The 18,133-nt window shown below is 34.8% G+C and overlaps 2 protein-coding genes across 2 annotated transcripts; one reads left to right on the forward strand and one right to left on the reverse strand.

Moving 5' to 3' along the window:
- Positions 1 to 1,130: 1,130 nt before the first annotated feature.
- LOC112764697 (MAG2-interacting protein 2) lies at positions 1,131 to 12,774 on the reverse strand. Its single transcript, XM_025810429.3, has 12 exons — positions 12,443 to 12,774; positions 12,309 to 12,357; positions 12,024 to 12,197; positions 11,103 to 11,304; positions 10,777 to 10,952; positions 8,915 to 9,917; positions 7,744 to 8,714; positions 6,858 to 6,946; positions 6,272 to 6,631; positions 4,880 to 6,089; positions 4,492 to 4,757; positions 1,131 to 4,041 (listed from the first exon to the last, which is right to left on the reverse strand). Exons 1-12 carry the CDS (start codon positions 12,551 to 12,553, stop codon positions 1,441 to 1,443), a joined length of 7,212 nt encoding a protein of 2,403 aa, XP_025666214.1. The 5' UTR covers positions 12,554 to 12,774; the 3' UTR covers positions 1,131 to 1,440.
- Positions 12,775 to 16,761: 3,987 nt separating this feature from the next.
- On the forward strand, positions 16,762 to 17,441 carry LOC140180713 (uncharacterized). Its single transcript, XM_072221996.1, has 2 exons — positions 16,762 to 17,034; positions 17,157 to 17,441. Exons 1-2 carry the CDS (start codon positions 16,762 to 16,764, stop codon positions 17,439 to 17,441), a joined length of 558 nt encoding a protein of 185 aa, XP_072078097.1.
- Positions 17,442 to 18,133: the final 692 nt, after the last annotated feature.

Below are 18,133 nucleotides of genomic sequence, written 5' to 3' on the forward strand. Positions count from 1 at the left end.
ATATCATTAAGGTGTAAATCTTTTTCGACTCTGTGCAGAATGAATACTAACATTTTATAGGTTAGTATTTAACTAGTAAGGCGTATATACAAAAACTAAGAGATGCGGCATGAATAATAGAAAATTGAAAAAAAAAAATTTAAAATTACCAAAGGCAATTATCATAGAAGACTTCAATCATAGTTCTTAGAAGAAATTTAAACTATTAAAAAGAGTCAAACATATATAATTAAATATATCAAATATACATGAGCAAGAGTGTACATATCTAAGCCAATGAGTAATAGCTCAAATGGCATAGTCTCTCCATACTCAATTAAGAGGTTGTGGGTTCGAGTCTCATATCTTTGGTAAAAAAAAAAAAGAGATTGTACATATCTAAGCCAATGAGTTATAACTCAAATGACATGGTCTCTCCATACTCACTTAAGAGGTTGCGGGTTTGAGTCTTCCATCTTTAGTATAAAAATAAAAAAATGTACATATCTACATATCATAATAATTTTTATCAAGGTCCAAATGCAACAATTGCATATCAAGTTTCGGAAGCAAAAATAACTCATTGAAAGATGAATTTAGCAACATCAGATCAGATACAAGGAGGCGAATAATACGACTTGAAGCATGCGATTTAAATAGAAGGGGAAGCTGACACTTAACATGCAAGTGGTGCAGAGACCACTACCAAAGCCGCCGAACTTTTGGAGACAACGATGATGTGGAGAGTCGTGATTTGGCCGGAAAGACAAAATGTGTGCAAAGATTAGAGCCTCGGACAGACGTCGTCACCTATCCAAGATCAAAATTGTCTTCAAGATTGGCGAGGTTGTTTCAACTCTATCCACCACTCTTGACGGGTATCGTCTTCAAGATCCGTGAGGCAGCTACAACACTATACGTCAAAAGCGCTGGTCAACCAACAGAGGAAGCTGGCCACCTGAGATTCTGAGAACGAAGCAATAATGATAATGACTGCGGAACAAGTGCAACTAGCTGCAGATCACGACTAGCAACAGGAGGGAATGAAAGCTTGAAAAATAGACTAGAAAGACACAGTGCGACCAAAAAGAAAGAGGCCCTTTGAATTCAGGGATTTAGGATGGGGTGTGTGTCCAAATTGAATAACTATATCATGAAATGCTATTATGGAGATATATAGAAAATATTTTAAAAACAAATTTATACACCAACTCTTCTACATAGAAGCAAATTCATCTCATTGGCCTCGTCAATTAGACAAGTAGACAACTTTTTCAGTCTCTATTTAGCTTTCCTTTGACCAAGCAGTTTCCACCCCCGGCGACCAACTCTCAATAGATTGCAACTACGATTGTACTAATCCATAAACCCTTACACCCTAATCTGATACACATGCTACTTTAAAAGAGCTTGCTGAAAAGAATAAAAACGGATCATGACGGGTGAAAATTGGTACTTCGTTCATCTAACTCTAGTAGGAAGCAATGGCAATGTGGACTGGATTAAACTGCTCATCTTGCCTCTCAAGCTTCCAACAGTGTTCTTCAGTGTTATACATGTCTTGTCAACAGGGATCTCATTGACCTGTAGCAAGTGCAACTGCCTTTCCAGATACCTATCGAGACTGGCCTCTGCAATGTTAATGAGACTCAGCGACTCATTAGTGTGCATGAATTTTGTGACAAGAAATCCAGCTAGAACATGCTGATCAGCTTTCACAAGTTCTGATATGAACATAGGGAAAAGGGTCGTTCTGAAAAGCAGCAATGGATTCTCAGCGTCTTCACTAGTGTTGATTCTTTTACCTGATACCAAAGCTTGTTGACATTGATTGGATAAGTTTCCAATCAAATAGCAGATATAAGAGAAACTTTTACCATAGGTGGAGTCGCTGGAGATAGTAGTGAGAAGCCCAGATGAGAGAACGAGAATTAGTAACTCAACATTCCTAATCATTAAAGCAGGGATGCTTTGACGCAAGTTATCCTCAATTGCAACCAGACACTGTAAGTGTAATGCTTTGTAAGGCAGCAACAATGTCATCTTCAAAGCCGCAAAGCAATCGATGCCGAGTGCTATCTGGCTTAAGCTCCTGCCATCATCTTCATCAAGTAACGTAACATTCGGTTTTGATAATGATTGATCAATCAGTCTCAGCACATCACTAAACCTTGATACGCTTATGAGCTTTTTAAATATTTCTGTCCAACACACATGTAACGGATGAACAGAAGCAGAGTCCCCTTTCTTTACTTTCTCGGTGTTTTCCACTTCCTCAAGACTTTCCCATCCCTCGTCCCAATCATCATTGTTCCAGTCATTCCCACCTTCAGATGCTTCAGCAGCATTTTCTCTTTGTCGATCTTTCACTGTTGTGAACAGTCCATCCCACTCTTCCAAAATAGCTATCAGAGCATCAAAGTGGGAATCATTACTCGCTTCTCCAAAGAACTTCAGAAAGCAAGAAACAGCCGAGTCTACATTCAATAGGTCGTCTGCGGTGATTTCTATGCTAGGAGAGATCGATGCTACAAGCTGAGATGATTTTAGAGCAACCAGAGTATTTGTAAACCTATTAGAAGAATCTTTGTTATCCAGCAACTGCTTGTTGACATCAGTCTCACTCTTGCTGCCAGCAAAAAGCAACTCATTCCATTCTTCCCACGGTTGGACATTGGCTTCCATTTCAGCTGAGAAACCCTTTATACTTTTACCTGATATATATTGCATAAGCTCTAACACATAAACTCTGATGGAGCTTGGCAACTGTAAATTGTCGGAGAACTGTACCATTCTTTCCCAAATTACACGTCTAACACATTGCATGACTTTTACATCACTTTCAAACTTGCTTAAAGATGACAATATATGAAACAGGTTCCGGTTCTCATGGGATCCATTGACTAATTCCTGCAGAACAGCTTCCAGAATATCCAAATAGAAATGAGGAAGATCTTGGGAACCTTGGCCAGAATCAGAAGCTAAACCTGATTCTGACGATGCAACAGAAAAAACCTCAGCAACGGCCCCATACCCACAGCCAGAAAAAATCATAGCTTTGCAGAAATTATAAATTTCTAAAGTAGACTCGCCACTCAAACCACACTGGACATAGCCATAAATACTTCCCCATCCCTGACTTGGTGAGATTATATCCTCCATCACCAATTTCATAAAAGCTTTCAGACAACTTATTAAACACACTGGATTGAAGCAAACAGTTTCTCCTGAGCTTTCCTCCAATGCAACTTCTTTCATATCATCTGCCAGTCTCATCCAGAAGTCTAGAAGAACAATAAGACAGTCTTGCCATGTTGAATTGTCTGGTATGAATCCATAAGAACTGTAAAGAGGAATGATTATAGTGAAGTACTTCTTCATGATCCCCAAAGCATCAGACTGACTCAAAAGTCTAATGTATGATCGGCATGAACCATAGCTGTGCTCAAGCTTACTTATGAAGCTTTGAAGGTACTCAGGCGTTCTGCCACTAGATTCATTTGCAGCTTTGCTCTCCAAATCACTGAGCAAATGCAGGATGTAATGCTTGTAGACATCCTGCCATGACATGAATCCCTCGGGCAATGAATCGCCGTAAATATTTGCAAGAGTCTGTACCATTTTTGACAAAGCTGACAAGCTACTGTCGTCTATACATGCATAAACTTCCTCACTAAAACACTCAAAATTCAAACCATGTAAACCAGCTATATTTTTGAAGTTAAGATTGTTAACAAATGATACACGTTTGCACTCTTGCTCAATGACTCTGTAATAATGAGCAAACCTTAAATCAGAATTTTGATGATCATGATATGCCATTGGTGATGAATCTTTGGTGCTTTCCAGCTGCAAGTAGCACTCTGCCAACAGGCCATACACATAAGCAAGCCGGAGTTTGTTGCACCCATCAATTGCTGGGTATACAATTGATGAAATGGTTTCAATGGTATTGGCTCCATTGTCAACTACTTTTCCTTTACAATCTGCAATTTCAGCTGTAATATCATCATTTGTCCAAACATCAGAAACAAGGACAGCACTTAAGTATTGCAATAGCACCTGCAATTAACAAAGAAATAATGAGATTATCAACTGATCATTCAGACAATATCTTATATAAAAAAGACATCCCGGTGCACAAGTATTCCGCATTGACGCAGGGTCCAGGAAAGGGCCGCACTCAAAAGGTGTAATGTATGCAGCCTAACTTGATAATTACATCATTGGCTATTTCCACACCTTCAACCCGTGACCTTGAGATCACATGGAGACAACTCAACCGTTGCTCCAAGGCTCCCCTTCAGACAATTTCTTATATATATATAAGTTGATCTAAAGGCGGAAGCAATTAAACTTAGGCCCCAAAACAACTTTTATACAAGACCCCCCTTCATGTGAAGGCTTGTTAAAACATAGGTGTAATAAAGATAATGGTTTCATACTTTCATCGTAATAAAGACATATTTCCTTATGATACATATTTCAGGATATTCTAGCAAATCCTCATACCTCAGTACTCTTTAAGCCATAAGTATCAGCCAATTTTAAAATGTCCTTCAGAATGTGCTTTTTCTCCATTTTTACTGACTCAATGAGATTAAGAACTACATTCTCAATATAAATGGAATCCCCAGACAGAAAACGCTCTGTTTCAACCCCAGGAATTATCTTTTGTAGTGCTCTGGAATGATCAGTCAGACGCTTTTGCTCTTCTAGTTTCAGTTTCCACTCTCTCCAAAATGAGGACTGTACCTTGCCAAGCTTATCTATTTCATCTGAAAGTAGAATAAAATATAAGTTGGAATGATGTATTTGCTACAAATACCAATTGCCACAGCAGAAATAAATGAACGGGGAAGAATTAAGTTCATAACCAATGCAAGCATGATAAACTTACCAGAAGTGGGTGATGCATGCTTTTCCTTAAACCTCATCTTCAATAGCTCCTTCCTCTGAATAGGATCAGTCCCTATTCCAGAATTGTGTAATAAGCTGTAAGCCATCCCAACATTCATGATGCTACAAACTTGCTGGTAATCTTTTCGTATTTTGAGCTGTTCTTCTATAATTTCCACTCCATTGAAAGCATCAAAAAGATTCAAAAGATAAGAACACCCAATTATATCTTCTTCTTCAGTAACTGGTTGCTCCATAACTGATTTTGCTAGAGAAGCAATCAGATTGTCTCTAGGGGAAAATTCATTTCTAGCCAACCAGGACAAAATGATCACCACAGCCTGTGTTCTGATGTTCAAATACTGCTTCCCAGTTATGAATTTTGTATCATGTTCTCCTTTCTTACTCAAGTCAAGCAACCAAGGGAGTTGTGAAGCAGCAAAAGACAGAACTTTTACATTTTCAGTCAAGGACGATGCCCAATCTGCTTGATCACCAATAGCTAAGCTTTTAGCAACAGCAGAAAGCTCTTCTTTAATTTTCTCAAGATGAACATCCTGATTGTTGGTATTCATGTCATTAGACGCTTGAAAGCAAATATTTTGAATGCTTTGTTTGGGAAGTGAGTTAAAAGACGAACCCTGTAATGAAAATCTTGAAGAATTTGTCCCTGTCGAAATCATTAATGTTTCACACTGGCCTTGCAAATCCAAGTCTTTCCATGCATGGAGAAGCTCCCCAATGGATTCCTCATCACAGTAGCTCAAAGCAAAGCCTAAAAGTTGCTTTCTAGAGTCTACATCCATATTTTCAAGAGCAGGACCTCTTGCAATTGCAGCACATAAATCCCATACGTAACCATGCCCCTTGCGGGCCAAAACAAGACAAAGATCAAATGCCAATTGCAAATCACCTGAAACTGCAGCTTCTCTAGCAATAGCTTCCTCAACAGCTGCTATTTCATCTGCAGACCTCAGGCCAAGAAGTCTAGCAACTTCAATAAGTTCATCAACATGAAAATATGCTCCAGTTGGACTTGTGATTGCCATTTTCACAATCTCCATAGGATCCTTTATTTGCCTGAACTGCATGGGCAGAATGTTCACCCCAAGGTTGGGAAGCTTAACTGTAAGTGCATCAATAATATCTGCCTCTGCCTTGACATTTGCACTATTTGGATATAGGTTAAGGCATTCTCTAGCATTCCAGATCTGGAACAATTTACAGCACCGTAATTAACCAATTCATGCAGTTGAGATCATGTAACAAAAAAAAAAAAAAATGCATAGTTCCATCTATTATCCCATTTATGGCTTCAATAGCATGCTTTGCATTGGGAACAAGTCTCAGACATTAGATGTTAGAATTACTATGTTGTAATAGAAAATCTTACTTCTGAACAAGAAAGACTTGAAGCTGAGAAAAAGTAATCCCTAGCTGCTTGAATGACAAGGCTTTCTGCCTTCTCCGATGCCAAAGAAACTGAACTCGTACCCTTCAAGTAATTTCTTGCAAGAGAGAACTTCCCAGCTTTGAGCAGCCCTCTGCAAAATTCAACCAAAATATACTCCAGGTCCAGGAAAGGAAATGCTTTTTCCCTCAAGTATTGCATATCACGCCACATAGTGGCCCATTCACTATCAGATCGGCTAGGTTGACGGCGAATAAATTTAGATAGAATAAGGCGAATGATCTGTTTGACACCCTTCTCATCTGATTCAGCCTCCACAAAAAAGTTTAATGGCTTTGGGACCTGTATCGATACAAAAGACAACACAATAAAATAAGTACATAACATATGGCTAAAACAATATATTGAACTTTATAACCATGTTGCCAAATAGTTAAGTGGCAAAAACAGTACCAAGCAACAATTTCGTAATCCGGACCATGTTGACATACACATTTCCATTGACATACAAATAACCATAAAGTATGCCAGTTTGGAGTTACATAGCGAGAAAGGAGAAACTACCAACCTGGTAGAATGCCAAGAGTCTCCCAGCTTCAATATGACCTTCAGCAAGTCTAAGTCTTCTCTCAAGGTTCTCTATTTGAATTGTAGTACCTGCGCAAGAATACATATTTTAATGTAACCAATGATTAATATTAGATACCAAATCATATCTGCAAGAATTCACTCAATGGCACATACTAGCACAGGCACATATAGATATAAGATATGAATAGAAATGTCTTGGAACTTGGTAAGTTTTGGGATCCAAAGGATAAGTACCCAGCTTAAGAACACAATGATATCACAATCAAATATAAACTAAAAGGAGGCCATGGTACATAATGGTTTATAGGAGGACAAATTTTGTTGACACTGAAAGATATTGGATGCACATGTGTCAGTCGGTACTCACTGGTTGATAGAAGATACATGGCATAGGACCATGGAAGGCAATCAATTAAGCAAAACCATGTAAATAATGTTTTATCAAAATTTGAAAAATAGTGAAATTTTGATTTCAAGATAATTGTCGGAATATAAGTCTTTAGATTTCCCAAGAAGCCATTAGATAGCTCTTAACAACAGCCAAATCATGGACTCAAACGAAGGTGTTAAATGATGGCAAGCAGGTGTGATAGATGTACTAGCAGAAAAATGAACAAATATAGTAACAAAAAAAAAGTGGTTAACAACATTTACGAAGGGGAAAATTGATTAACCGAATAGAGTTAATTAACTACAGTCTGGTAGTTGTGTCAAACTGTAAATATATCACCAGCAACCCCAAGTATATGTTTGCCCCTTTGATATTTTTATTTAATTATTCTAGTGAAACCCTAAGAAATATTGAGTATAAATGAGCAAAATTATAGAGCTAATTACCATTATGATATTAGAACCAAACTCACCATGTAGCGGAGGTAATTTAGATAGAATGGATGCCATTGTACTCCACCTATCTGTAACTGTGGACAAATATATGCATTGCAAAGCACAGTCAATAGCTTCAACATCACTTTTGAAATAGGCATTACTTTGGAAGTTTCTGCACCCTTCCTCAATAACCACCAAGCATATGTTCAATTTATTCACCAAAGCAGTTTCTGTCAACCATCTCACCAGAAATGATTTCTCTATATTTTGATTTGCAGAATCAAGAAGACTAATATCTCCGCTTAGAGATACCATGTGAAGCTTTCCATGCATAAAAGGAATAGCTCTATTGCGTAGTCTTTCATTTACATTCTCCTCTTTGACTCCCTTAAGCATAAATTTAAATTTATCATAGTCCGACAACTCTCCCCACTTGGCAAGACTCATATTGGAGCTTGTTTCGCCATCACTGTCATCAGAATAAATAATTTGATACAAGTATAGGACATCCTGATGGAATTGCTGCAACTCAGATAAACCTTTGTGAAGAGCAAACTCAAGAAAGCTTAAACAATTATCCAGCTGCCCACTGAAATCATCCATGAATCTAGCTCTTGTTTTATACCAATTGGTGAGCTCATCAATGGATGGCCAAAAAGTTCCAAGAAAATGTTTAACAAGTGGTTCAGTTTTGACTTGGATTTGAATGTCATGGCTTTCAACTGATGTGTTAATGAAACAAACCATCTTCTCACATTCAACCCAATCATCTTTCCTCACTGCAACACCAGCAGGAGGAGATCTCCCAGGAAGAAGCTGCACATATGTTTCGGCAGGAACTGTTTCTGGGATGGCAGATAAAATTTCCAACATAAATGGAGATAAAGAATATGGATGACGCTTAAACAGCAAATTTAAGGCACCAATTTTTCCGCTTTCAGCCAGTGCTACAGCAGCTTCGCTAATAGGCATAACACGAAACTTGCCATATTCCTGCACAGAAAACCTGCAGAAAACTGTGTCAATGAACTTTGGGTCAGTGGAAACCATCAGAATTATTGAACAATCACAAAACTTAAACATCCTATTGTTTGTGATTGTGGTGATCAGTAATTACATAATGCTTGTGCTCAAATATGTTTTTTTTTTTGGGAGGGGGAGGGGAGTCTAATTTAACAAAATTGACTTCTATTACTTTTAGCATACCTTCCCATGTTTACTCCGAGAAATGTTTCTAACCTATCTCTAAATTGCAAAATTCGAAGTCTGGCCAAACGAGCATTCCATACTAGAGTAGAAGTATGATCATCTACTTCTGAGAATCTATAATGGTCAGTGATGTGGAGACCATAATCCAGTAAAGCTTTCACAGCATCTTCTGTAGGTCCAATTCTATCAACACATTCGGAAAGTACAAACTCTCTATCCTTAATACTTGACAAATATTTATTTATTTCATTTAATCCTTGACTAGAATTCAACCATTGTGACTTCAGAACTTCATCTTTATCCAGTCCATGACTATCAGCGAAATCCAGAGCATCATGATATCTTTTCTTGCTAATCAATATACTGTACATTTCAGGGACAGATTTCTCAGAAAAAGTAACAAGGCACCAGAGCAACCTAGAAAAGTGAAACTGATTAAGCCTATCTTCAGTGATCCACTCTATATGTTGTAACTCATCTGTTGATCCAACATCAGAAGGATTAGATCTTTCTTGAGATGACGGAGTTGCTAACAGAAAAAGACATCCCTTGTATTTTGGTGCACCTTCTACAACAGGCAAAAAGTATGCAGGACCCTCTTCCTGAACTTTTGAACCATTTAGGATGTCAATCAATGAAACAACACCATTCCTTTCTACAACAGCAAGGATATGGTCACTCCACCACATAAAATCCATAAGTCCCACAGAGGACCTACTCCCTCCAACTGATAAATTATCAAACATTGATGAATCGTCTAGCTCCCCCAAGCAAAGCCGAGATAGCGTGAAGCCTTCTCTGTCCAACTTAAAAATATGCAAGCACCCTGTCAAATCCAGTGTAGTAATGAATGTACCTTGTGGTGAGATTAGCACCTTTGGATATGTTAGTTGACCTCTGTAATCTTTTGGTTTTACATATAATCCCTTAAACTGCAAAGAGGACAACTGCTCCAGTTCTCTACTTGAATTTGTATGCCAAAGAGAAAGATGGCAAGACCCTAGAGATAAATGCATAACTAATTAGTGAAGAACTTTGTCAAACACCAGTTGCAGATCAAGACATGTAAAAAAATAATAATTCAATTGCCTCTTCTCCATTTCCAATAACTTGTGTTACTAGAAAAGAAATAGTACTAGGATATCAACAAACTCAAGATAAGAGGATAAGGCATACAAAGTTCAGTGATAAATTAATTCATTTTTGTGACCCAGAAAAAAAAAGGGGGGATTTCAAAGGCATGAAATCAATGAAATTGATTACCAAAAATAAAAAAATAATAATAATTTGAAATTTAAAATAAAACCATACGACTGAGTACTTAAGAATACATTGGCCTTCACCTTTACAAACATGTGTGATATAACACATATTTTACTGCATATATGTTGAAAAAAGGAGGGAGGCGAATAAAACAAAAAATTCGCTTTTCTTACGTTCAAAGGATCAAAATAAGAACTATATATTTTTTTTCCAAAAAATTGAAAGAAAGGATATCAAATATATACAGAGAAGACAACAACAATATGTAGTTTAATCATAAAAAGCTTATTTAAACCAAAAACAGAGAAAGGAAGTGAGTTTAATGCAGCTTTTAAACAATTGAACCAAAAGGTAATTTTTAGCACACAAATGTTTGTAACCCAGAGAAACTTTATTCAGATTTCAGAAGTATGTATTAAATGTCCTTTTCTTAGCTTTATTTCAATTGTTAAGAAAGAAAGACTGAAACCAATCAGGTGAAAAGTTTGCTTATGGAATTAATAAAAGTGATAGCCAAAATTCATCTATTTAAATAGTATAATGTATTTCTTAAAACACAACAAATCATATATAACAGAAAATAACCAAAATCGTACCAGAGTTCTTGTGAACAGCCACCAAAAAGTTAAGTTCATGATGACGGTCAAAGCAGAAAATATTGCTGCAGAGATTTTTCCTGTGATAAGAAGTATAATTGGGAAAGGTATATCCACTTTGTCCATAACTGAGCTCAATTTGTTGAAGTGAACCATCAGATGTAATGACAGAGAACCTACATCAAAAGAGAGAGCAAAAAATGTTCATATTGGCTTTCCATTGGCTTATTTAGTTCCCAACATTACCCGAGAAAGTGTTCAAGTAGTCATACTTCAATTTTTCTACAGAATATTAAAAGCAAGGAACACAGAAATGTTGAACTTACATGTAAGACTTGTGCTCATCTGACTCATTTTCAAAAGATAGGCCAACAATTGGTGAAGATATTTTCAAATGCTTCTTCACAATTTCAGCTATTACTTCACCATTGAATTTGATAAAATATAGCGTATCAGTATCATCAGCAACCCCAAGAATGTCATCATCTTCAGACCACACTCCCATACTAAATGTACCAAGGCTGCGACCTAACAACCCAAATCCATATCAGAAGCAAGTTTATAAAGACAACAGACAAGTAATCAGGTATAAGTTAATTTCTAACATCCTTTATCCAGGAGGAAGGAATTCATTAAAAAATGAATAAACATATCCAGAAACGCTATCAAGGCATAAAGCTAATGGAAACACTACACAGTCTACACAAACTCAAGATTTGGATAAAATCCTTCATTGACACAAGCAAGAGTTCATCCATTTTTCTAGAACTTGCCATCTGTTTTTTTATGACTGTCATCCATCTCTTAGGAAGAACCTCAGGGGTGCTGCCATCCATTATTTGCATGTAAAAAATCAACATATATTACAGAAAAATAGCATTATGTAATTTATATTGGCAGAGAGATAAATGCTGCTAGTCACTTCCTAACAAAATTCTATAGGACTATCATGGCATTACAAAAGGTACAAATCCCAGATTTTGCGTGTTATTACCTATGACCTCTCAAAATATATGCCTTGGTCCTCTCCCCTTATATCACCAATGCATAACTTAAACATTGTTAATTACTATAGAAGCCTCATCATTCCATCACCTACAAAATTTTTTATATACATAAAGTTCACGTACATCTACAACAAAATTTTCTAAGCTGAAATCACACAACACGATCAAAGAAACTAATAATATCCGCCAACAAACACTCCAAAAGAGCACAATAGTTTAGAGGAGAATAAAGATAATTACCGGCGAAAATGCCGCAAGGCACTTGATAATCATCGTCTTTACTGAGAACCGTTATCCGGTTCCCGGCGGCGACCGCAACGTGTTTGGCGGTAGGGGAAACAAACAGCGACACCAATCTCCTGAGCTTCTTCGGCTGATTATACTCCGTCCACTTCTCCTTCAGCTGACTCACACCTTATAACACAAAACCACCGCCAAATAACCGTAAATAGAGATTCAGCAAGCCAAAAACGAACCAGAACTAAAGCCGTTAGGTGATTCGAGGGGAAAAATGCAGAAACGTACCTCGAACCGAAAGCAAAGAGCGGAAGCTCCCTGCAGAGCCATCATTGGCCTGAAAATTGGAGAAATGGAATGAATTGAGATGATCCAGAAGATTAGAGCATAAATCGGTAGAGAAAAGAAGAGATCTTCGTCACCTGGCGTTGCGGAGGGTAATTTGGAATTTGCAGTGTAGTAGTAGTAGAAGAAGAAGACGGTGATGTGGAAGAAGAAGCGTGGCGTCGCGTCTCGTAAAGCGGGAACTCCATGTGGAAAGTTTTGCAGCAGCAACTGTGCCTTAGAAACTGCACCGCATTCGAGCGTGTGTGTACTGCGTCGGCGCGTAGCTACCAATATTGTATAGATTTGTGTGTTCCCCAGAGAGAGGGAGAAGACGACGCAGAAAATGGCTTCAGCTTCAGTTCTTCCTCGCCTTGGTCCCCAAAAAACAAAAAAAAAAAATTAAATATTTTTTGAAAAATATCTCGAGATTGAAATAACATTTTTTAGGTTTTTAAATACAAATTCAATTCGATCAAGTGCTTTTTTTATAAGATAAATTATCAAAATGAAAGTCAAACATTCATGTTATTCTTAAAAAAATAATTTTTAACAGATAAATATAACAAATAAATTTTTGAAAAATCTAAAAAAATAAATATTAAATATATATTTTAAAAATTAAATTTTGGTATATTTTTATAAATATGATTAGAAAAATAAAGTTAATATAATTTCAATTCGATCGAGCGTATTTTTTTATAGGATAAATTGTTAAAATAGTAGTCGAATATTCATGTAATTGTTAAAATTAATTTTAAAAGATATAAATAATAACTAAAATTTTCAAAAATATTTAAAAATTTAATATAAATAAATAAATATTAAATACGTATTATAAAAATTAGAAATTAAATTTTTATAAACATGATTATTATAATACAATTTTTTAACTTTAAAAATTGGTACTTTTTTGTGATTTCAAAATAGTCAAAAATATTTTTAAAAGGTGCAAAGAAAATTCACTAATAATTTTTTTTTTTTGCATTTTTTTTATGCGACTTATCTAAATGATTCGATAAAATTTAAATTAAATGCATAAATTATTTGTTAAATATAATTTTTTTGTTATTTATAAAAAATAATTTTTGTTATTTTTTATATGTTTAAACTTTTTTAATGATTTTTTTGTGATTTATATTTTTTAAAATTATTTTTGTTACTGATATAAATATTCAGATACGATAATTTACTTATCTTTTTTATGAATAAAAAATATTTATATATTAATCTAATTTTTTTGGAATATTTAAAATTTTAATTTAAAATATAAAAAATCAATCTTTAAATTTTTTGAAATTTTTTTTAATATTTTGTCATTTCTGTGAAAGAAATTGTAAAGAAGAATTCATTTAGTATAAAATTACAAAATTTAGAAGATAAAAATATTTTTAAAATTGATTTTCAAATAATGATGTCAAACAATTGTCTTTAGAGTCCTTTTCCAATATATCTCCAACTATTTTGTGCATTTTGTATTTTTTTATTATCAAAATGTCATTTCTTTTTTCAATGTTTATTTTATCAAAAATTAAGTTATGCGGCCAAAATGCTAATTTCAGAAATGATTTTTTTTTTAAAAGTTCTTGGGGGATCGGGTTGGTTCTTTAGTATTGAGCCCAATACTAGGTGGTAAAACTGGCCCATGATAAAGGATGTTGATTGGACCTTGCAAGATGGAGACATATTTGATATTTCTCACCCGGTTTTAGTATTTATTTGAATTTGAATTGATTGAGCAAAATTGTCTGGACACCAATAAGATAAATAATTAAGTAGCGTTTGAAAGAGAAATAAAAATTGAGATTAAAAAATAAAGATTAAAATAAATTTTAATATTGTATTTAAAATAAAATAGGACACAGAAACTGAAATAAAAATCAAACTCTAATTTAATTTTCATAAAGAATAAAATCAAAATTAATTACTTAAAATAAAAGTATTTTAAATATAAAATATTATTAAAATTTTAATTTTTATCTTCAAAAATTTTAGTCTCATATGTTTTTATTTTTTAAAAATATTAAAATATTAAAATTTTAGAAATAAAGACAAAAATTTTAATACTAATTTTTAGATCAATAAACAAAATACTAAATTTTAGTCTTTCAATCTTTATTTAAATACCTTAAAACAAAAATGAAATAGCAGAAGCGGCCTTTGAAGAGAGGCATCGAGATTGTGAGTCCTATCCTCCTAAGCTTCTCTTTCATTCTCTCTCACCCTTACTCTCACTGTTATAGACTCATCATGGCTTCACTCTTTCCCTCTGCAGGTCCTGGAAGTTCTTTTATCCCCAATTTCCTTATGCATTTTATTTGTCTTTATCTTATCCATCACATGTATATATAAATTCATACACAAGTCCTTATTATACTAATTCATTTATACGATCTTTCACTGCTTTGATCTAGTATCAATTTAACGTTATTAATTAAAAAAGTTATTATAAAAAAATATATAAAATTTAGTTTTCAATGTAAATATTGTGCACCTATTAAAATAAAATATTTAAACTTTTTATTAATAGTAATTTTAATTTGAATATATATTAGCTAAATTTATTTATATTTTTATTTTTAAAATTGTTAGGTCTTTTAACACAGTTCAAGTCAAGTTGAATTTTATAACAAGACAAATTTAATACTCGTAAATAGCCTATAATAAGTTACAAATCAGAAATCAACAAATTTTATTTTGGACTTTGTATGTTAAATATGAAATTTGACGAATTTATTACATGTAAATGTTAGGTAAGTTTATATATTTTCTTTCGATGATATCTTTGTGTGACTTGATAACTCAAGCTTTAAGCTTAATTAGATTAGTTAGCACCTATGAAGTACGGACACTTTGCTGAGTTGCCGTATCTGCGTATTGGACACATTTTAGACATGACACTCACCGACACTTATTCGACATGCGTGTCTGCTGTGTCCAAACCGTGTCTCAATAAAAAATAAAAGAAGAATGTTAGGGGGCCAGCAACTTTTGTGATTTGTAGCTATCAATGATGGTTTTAATGGTGTGAGATTGGTGTGAGATTTCATTCAATGGCTCATTTTTCTTTGCTCGTTACATGCTGGCCAGAATTTAACAAAGTTGCTGGCCCCCTAGACTTTTCCAAAATGAAAAATTCTTCTCCGGACACACTTGGATACACCTAAATACCATCACGTGTCAGCGTGTCCGGTCTTATTCTTAATATATATTCTTAAAATAAATTTAGATATAGTATATATTATTATTTATTAAAACAAAACATATTTTCAATACTTGATATAATTAAAATAAGATATTAAAAATAATTAAAAAAATTAATTTATATTTTAATATTAATAAAATATTAAAATATCATTACGGTTTATCTAAAAAATACTTTATATTTTATATGTATGCGTGTCCCCGTGTCATATAAGATTTTAAAATTTGCGTGTCAGCGTGTCCCGTGTCGTGTCGTGTCCCGTGTCCGTGTCAGTATCCGTGCATCATAGGTTAGCACTGTTTTAAGTTTGTTAAAATTAGTTAGCATTGACTTTATTTATGGTTAGTTAGTTAGTCTCCTTAGCAAGTTTATGTATAAATACACAAACATGTGACTGATAGAGTCAATTCAATCACTAATTCAATTTATGCGATTTCTCTCAACAAGAAAATGTGTAGAGAAACACTCTCCTCACATTCCATTAGTTCTTGAGTCGCTCCCTTTAGATGCAGCTCAAACTCACCTTTCATCATGATGCGGTGAAAGTGGAGGCTAAAATCTAAAGGTCGAATTGATTCGAATAAACAGCGAGGGAGAGATGATTGACGCATCAAATCGAATTCTCATTTGAAACTTGAATTCCAATTTTAATTTCAATTTCTTACCTAAAACCCTAAATATTTAATTCTTAATTGTGATTGACGCATCAAATCCTCATTCACAACTTCAATTTCAATTTCTTACCTCAAACCTTTGATATTCAATTCCTAATTCAGTTTTTCTTTCCACTCTACTCCAAATTCTTCAATATACAATTTCTCTTCGTTTTTGTCCAATTTTTCCTCTTCTCTTCATTCACACGATAGAGATTAATGATATTACAATGAGCTTAGCAAAATTCCTGTTTTTCCGATGCTAATAATTGTTTTCTGATCAACGAGTTTAGAGAAGAAGTCATGAATCTTGAACGCTAAAAGATTCATTGATACATATAGCGCCAGATTAGATAAACGAGCTTCCAAACATGGACATGCACACCTTTGCGAATATGATGAATCAATTCAACATCATGCAATCTTAGCATGCAAGGAAGAACATGAGTCCTCTCACAGATCTGTTGAGTTCGTACTACCTGCATCCTGATGAAAGTCCAAGATCCCCTCTAATCACTACGATCTTGACATCTTCAAATTACCACAGTTGGAAAAAATAATGTGGAGAGCGTTAAGATCAAAAAATAAGGTAAAATTTATTGATGGTTCAATTGAAAAACCAGATGTGAATGATCCATTATATGAAGCATGGGATATATGCAACGATTACATTGTTTCTTGGATAACCTTGGCATTAAGTCCAAAAATTGCTCAAAGTGTGATCTGGCACGATGTTCCGGCAGATTTGTGGCGAGACCTAGAACACAGGTATAGTCAAGAAAATATATTCAAGATCGATGAAATTGATGATGAGCTAAGCGCAATCAGCAAGGTGAACTCTCCGTCATAACAAACTTCACCAAATTAAAGGCAATTTGAGAAGAGCTTGAAAATCTGCGACCTATACCCCCTTGTGTAACATGTGCAGCGACTAATTGTGCGTGTGGTTTGGAGATTGTCAGAAACTACAGAGAGGATGCCTATGTCGTGCAATTCTTGAAAGGATTGAATGAAGTTTATTCTCATGTAAAGTCTCAAGTCATGTTGATGAAGCCAATGCCAAAGATTGACCAAGCTTTCTCCCTGCTACTTCAGCAAGAAAGGCAAATACATCAGACTGAACCTATACTCGATGCTAGAACCCTCATGAACACTTCAAGCAACACTCCTCAAGCAAATAGAAGAAGGGGGCATGGCAGAGGAGCTGGCAGAGAAAGAGGAAGAGGATCTTCAAAATAATGTTCATATTGTGGTAAGACTGGCCAGTTGGTTGACGTGTGTTACAAGAACATGGAATGCCACCTCATTTCAAGCAAGGTGGAACAAGCTTCATCAACAATGTAGTTGCTAAAGAGAATTATGATACAAACAACAACGTTATTGGAGAGGACAGTAAAGTTGAGCTAGAGTTTACCCTAGAGCAAAAACGTGTGCTATTGTCTCTGCTACAACAATCAGATGCACAACGAATACCAAAGACAATAGGTACAACAAATCAGATGGTATCACTTCCATCAAACCAAGGTATAGCTTTCATAATGTCTCTCAATGTATTTTGCAGTAGTACCCAGGTAATAAACTCAGAGGCCACACACCATGTGATATTTTCTTTAGATGCCTTTTAATTATATCACCATTGTCAGTTCAACAAAACAATTAAAAAAATCCAAACTGACAATGGATTAGAGTTCCAAATGCAAGCATAGTATGAAGCCAAGAGCATTATCCACTAAACTAGTTGTGTTGAAACTCCTTAATAAAATGGCATTGTTGAGAGAAAACATCAACATATACTAGGTATGACTCGAGCACTCATGTTTCAAACAAATATTCCAAAATATTTTTGGAACTATGCAAGTGCTCAAGCCATTTACATAATCAATAGGATTCCCAGCATAATTTTGAAAAATAAGTAGTCCCCATACCAAATT

Source organism: Arachis hypogaea, chromosome 17 (assembly GCF_003086295.3).
Source record: "Arachis hypogaea cultivar Tifrunner chromosome 17, arahy.Tifrunner.gnm2.J5K5, whole genome shotgun sequence".
NCBI lineage: Eukaryota > Viridiplantae > Streptophyta > Magnoliopsida > Fabales > Fabaceae > Arachis > Arachis hypogaea.

What these genes read in the sequence shown, in the direction of transcription:
- LOC112764697 (XM_025810429.3), bottom strand. Translation starts at nt 12,553, where the DNA reads ATGGAGTTCCCGCTTTACGAGACGCGACGCCACGCTTCTTCTTCCACA. An exon ending in TAAATTACCTCCGCTACATG is followed by an intron (nt 6,947 to 7,743) that starts GTGAGTTTGGTT and finishes ATTCTTGCGCAG; the next exon opens with GTACTACAATTCAAATAGAG. An exon ending in CAAGTCTTTCTTGTTCAGAA is followed by an intron (nt 6,090 to 6,271) that starts GTAAGATTTTCT and finishes AAATTGTTCCAG; the next exon opens with ATCTGGAATGCTAGAGAATG.
- LOC140180713 (XM_072221996.1), top strand. Translation starts at nt 16,762, where the DNA reads ATGTGGAGAGCGTTAAGATCAAAAAATAAGGTAAAATTTATTGATGGT. An exon ending in AGCTAAGCGCAATCAGCAAG is followed by an intron (nt 17,035 to 17,156) that starts GTGAACTCTCCG and finishes TGTGGTTTGGAG; the next exon opens with ATTGTCAGAAACTACAGAGA.